The 4,534-nt window shown below is 37.8% G+C and overlaps 1 protein-coding gene across 1 annotated transcript; it reads right to left on the reverse strand.

Annotated features, from left to right (window-relative positions):
• Window positions 1-1,846: 1,846 nt before the first annotated feature.
• Window positions 1,847-3,637, reverse strand: LOC141718556 (uncharacterized). The gene has a single exon (XM_074520938.1). The coding sequence runs from the start codon at window positions 3,635-3,637 to the stop codon at window positions 1,847-1,849; it is 1,791 nt and encodes a 596-aa protein (XP_074377039.1).
• Window positions 3,638-4,534: the final 897 nt, after the last annotated feature.

Raw genomic sequence — 4,534 nt, forward strand, 5'->3', positions numbered from 1 at the left:
ACTCAACTTCCTCCTAACACTTGGAGGAGTTTCACAATCATCACCATCAGTGATTTCCTGCACTCTAGAAAGCCGTGGTGACTTCCGAGTACCCTCTAGGGGAAAGTTCTTTGAGTTCCTCTTCCCAGCCTTATCAACTTGGTTTGCCTTCTTGTTCATCTTCTGTTGCTGTAGTTGATGAGTGGTTACAAACTGCCGCTTGACTTGCTTTTTAGCTATAAAGACATAAAAACAATAATTACGAGTTTGAATAAAATCTAAATGTAGTAACACCTATATATTTCTGATGCCCCTACAATTAAGGTATATTTCTGAAATGAAATTAATATATTACCTGCTAAGATATCCTTTCTTGGCCGTATTATTACAAATGGCTGCATCTGATCCATTGGTTCGATAGTGCTATCAACGACATTGTCAAGATAAAAATCAACATTTTCACCGTCTGCAGCTCCTATAGTTAATGAACACAAGTCCACATCATTGGCCACCAACTGCCACCCCCCCTGCTTATCACCTTTTCTCATATAAATCCCTCCAATTTCTGAATATTCAAGGTCATCCTTGACATAATCCATCAATACAGGGTACAAAAACCTATCTACTTCGACATTCCTTATAATCAGTTCTTTACCACCGACATACCGTGTAGGCTGAAACTCACCCTGGTGGTACAACCTGAGATTTATGTATGCCATCCTACAAAAAATTGAGAAAGTATAATTAGATGAAATCATTAAAATAATCTGAGACATGGCACTTAAATAAAAAACACTTAAAAATAAACACTTAAAAGAAACATTAAAAGAGCAGTATGCAAGTCAATAAATTTAATAATGCTCTAAATTAAGAAGCGATCGCATAAAGAGCAGGGCAGATTTAAAACTAACAGAACATTATATTAAGAACAAGTTAATTAATTAAAAGAAAATACATTAAAACATGATAAATTAGGCAATTAAGAAGTCACTTCATTAACAGTTGATACATCAGAAACTAGGCCCTTGATAGTTACATATTTCGAATTACAAATTTAAGTAGTTTCTTCGTTTGTTCTAGCCTTGATGGGGACTTGTCGTGTTGGGACATCATCTCTGCACCAGTTAATATCCGTGTCTGTTTCTAGAGGAACACTAGTGTGTAAATCATGTAAAACTGGATCCTCGGCTTCTTCATTTGCATTTTCAGCTTCGACATCGCACCAATCCCTTGGCAATTTCTTTATAACATTATACATCGTCTTTTCAGTAGGATCTTCTACGTAGAAGACTTGCTGCACCTGTGAAGCTAGCACATATGGATTAGACTTTTGACATAATCTGTTAAAATTAACTCGAGTTAACCCATATAGATCTTTATCTTCCTTATACCAACAACACTTGAACACCACTACAGAAAATTCTCCCCAATAATCAACTTCAAAAATCTCTTCAATTGCTCCGTAATAATTGACATCGCCGGCCAGTGGATTTTGATCTTTTGAACTAGCAAAGCTAGTAGTCAAAGCAGTTAGAAATACCCCACTATTTTGGATTGTACATTTAGCATCTCGGTACTTTGTATGGAATCGATATCCGTTAAGTACATAACCACTATACTTCTTCGCTGATTGATTAGGGCCCATTGCAAGCACTTCCAATTCCTTTGAAATGTTATCTTTTTTCCGACCTCCCCCTTCATCCATTTCCAAAAATCTTCAGAATGTTCTCTCTCACGATTGTATCTTTTTGACTTGGCTTGTCCTTCTATTAAGATTCGATGCTCCCTACAACAATTACCTAGTTAAAAATCAAGACAAAACAGGTTCTAATTCTATAACAGTTAAACACAATTAGTAGCTAGAATCTTACTCGATTAAACTATCAATTTCTTTATTCCCGCAGTTGAATAGAATATAACGATGAATAGCCATCCATTCAACTTCAACTAAATTCACAGCCTTTCCATCTTTATTTCTGCGTGAACCAATAGGAAATTCTACTTTTTCTGGAAAACTTTCAAATTTTGCAGCCTTGGTAATTTTTGATCCTCCATGGCCACCCAAGAATCTTGAACAAAATATCAAGCATTCTTCGGCCAGGTAACCCTCGGCGATACATCCCTCTGGTTTAGATCTATTCCGCACATAAGATTTTAATTTATTTAAATAGCGCTCAATTGGCCACATGCTTCGAACATGGGCCGGTCCACCAAATTCAATTTCTTGGCACAAGTGAATCAAAAGGTGGACCATCACATCAAAAAAAGCCGGAATGAATATAGTCTCAAATTGACAAATAATTTCAATTATTTCTGTTTGCAGCCTCTTAAGATCACTTAAGTCGATGACTTTACTCCAAATACCTCTTAAGAAGGCCCCTAATCTGATAAAAGGGACTGCAACCTCCGGTTTCAAAGATTTCTTCACTGCAAATTGTAATAAGTAGTGCATGAAAAAGTGAGCATCATGACTCTTATAGCCAGATACCTTTCTCTCCTTCATGTGCACACACCGGCTGATATTAGAGGCACTTCCATATGGCAATTTAGCATTTTTAAGGACAGAGCAGAATAAATCTTTCTCTTCATTTGTCATGTCGAATATCGCAGCCCTTATTTCAAGGTGTTTCCCATCACTTGATAGAACAGGATGGAGGACCTTTCTGATGCCAAGTTCTTGCAAATCTAGGCGAGCTGCTATATGGTCTTTTGTTTTTCCAGCAATATTGAGCAATGTGCCAAGTACTTTATCACACACATTCTTCTCGATGTGCATAACATCAAGGTTATGTCGAGAAACATTGTGCTTCCAGTAAGGCAGATCAAAGAATATTGATTTTTTCTTGAAAGGCGAATTCGACTTAATCTTATTTTTTTGGCGCTTTCTTTTCTTCTCTGGTTTCTTCCCCCCAAAATGATTTACAAATCCTGCCAATAATTCTTCAATGTCTGTTCCAGTTACAACCTCTGGAAAACCTCTCAATTCAATTTGACCATTAAATTTTCTTTTATCAAGCCTCCATGGGTGTTCAGGATGGAGAAATCTCCTATGGTCCATGTAACACATTTTCCGACTATGTTTTAGGTACATAGAGGATGTTTCATAATTGCAAACTGGACAAGCTAGTCTTCCTTTTGTGCTCCATCCAGATAGCATTGCTAGCCCGGGAAAATCACTGATTGTCCAAAGTAAAGAAGCACGCAAGTTGAAAGTATGGTCAGTAAGGGCATCATAAGTCTCAATGCCTACTTCCCATAGCTCATTCAGTTCAGCAATTAAAGGTTGCATGAAGACATCTATATTATTCTTCGGAGACTCGGGACCAGATATGAGTGTCGAGAGAATTAGATTCTCTTGCTTCATACACAGCCAGGGGGGAAGGTTGTAGTTAACCAAAATAATTGGCCAAGTACTATGACTTATGTTCATAGTACGAAAAGGATTGAAACCATCAGCGGCTAGGCCCAATCTGATGTTTCTGTTCTTGGATGAAAATTGAGGATAACGAGCATCCAATGCCTTCCAAGCCTCTGCATCAGCGGGATGTCGAAGTTTGTCATCCTTTTTTCGACCTTTTGCATGCCATAACATCAGTTCTGATAACTCTTTGCTCATAAACATGCGTTGCAACCTTTTTTTGAGTGGAAAGTAGCGCATCACGTTTGCCGGGACCTTGTGAATTAACTTCTTCTCATTATTGTCCACGGTGCCTTTTTTTCCACTACGACCCACCTTGAAGCACCGCAAGTTTTACAATTTTCTTCTTTTTCATTTTCAGCCCAAAACAGCATACAATTATTGGGGCAGGCATGTATCCTTTGATAATCGAGCCCTAAATCTTTAATAACATTCTTTGCCGCATTAAAAGACAAAGGAATGTGTGATTCTGGAAAAGCATCTTTTATCAGATCTAATAAATCCCCGAAACCCGACTCCAAAATCCCATGAATGCACTTTAAAGAGTACAGCCTAATGATAAAACTTAAGCGGGAAAATTTTTTGCAGCCCGGATATAAGGGCTGCTTTCCTTCTTCAAGATGGCCATAAAATTTTTTGGCATCATCATTCGGTCCAGTAGTATCATTAGTACGATGGAACATCTCGTCCAAATTATCTCCGAAGGTAAAGGAATCTTCAAAACCCATATTTTCTGCCCGTTCAATATCTATCCTATGATCTTTGCTCGAAACCTCACAAATCCAATTCGCATACAATGGACAAGGGCCATGACAAATAAGATGATCATAAATAAGATCTTGAGTATGCCACTTGCCATTTCTACAATTCTTGCAAGGGCACAACATTTCATCGCCTACGGAAAATTTGGGAAATGCATTTTCTAAAAAATCCTTTATCCCCTTAATGTAAGGTGTACTGTATTTTGGAAGGGTTATCCATTGACTTAGATCATTGTCCATCACTACAGAAAACAGGACAATAATGTTATATTCCTAAAAGAAAACAACGTAGTCGTGAAACCATACACCCATATTGGTTATACGTTCTAACAACACAACGCAGCCGTGAAGCCCTAAGCAGACCGAGGTAATATTT

Source organism: Apium graveolens, chromosome 4, assembly GCF_009905375.1.
Source record: "Apium graveolens cultivar Ventura chromosome 4, ASM990537v1, whole genome shotgun sequence".
Classification (NCBI taxonomy): Eukaryota; Viridiplantae; Streptophyta; class Magnoliopsida; order Apiales; family Apiaceae; genus Apium; species Apium graveolens.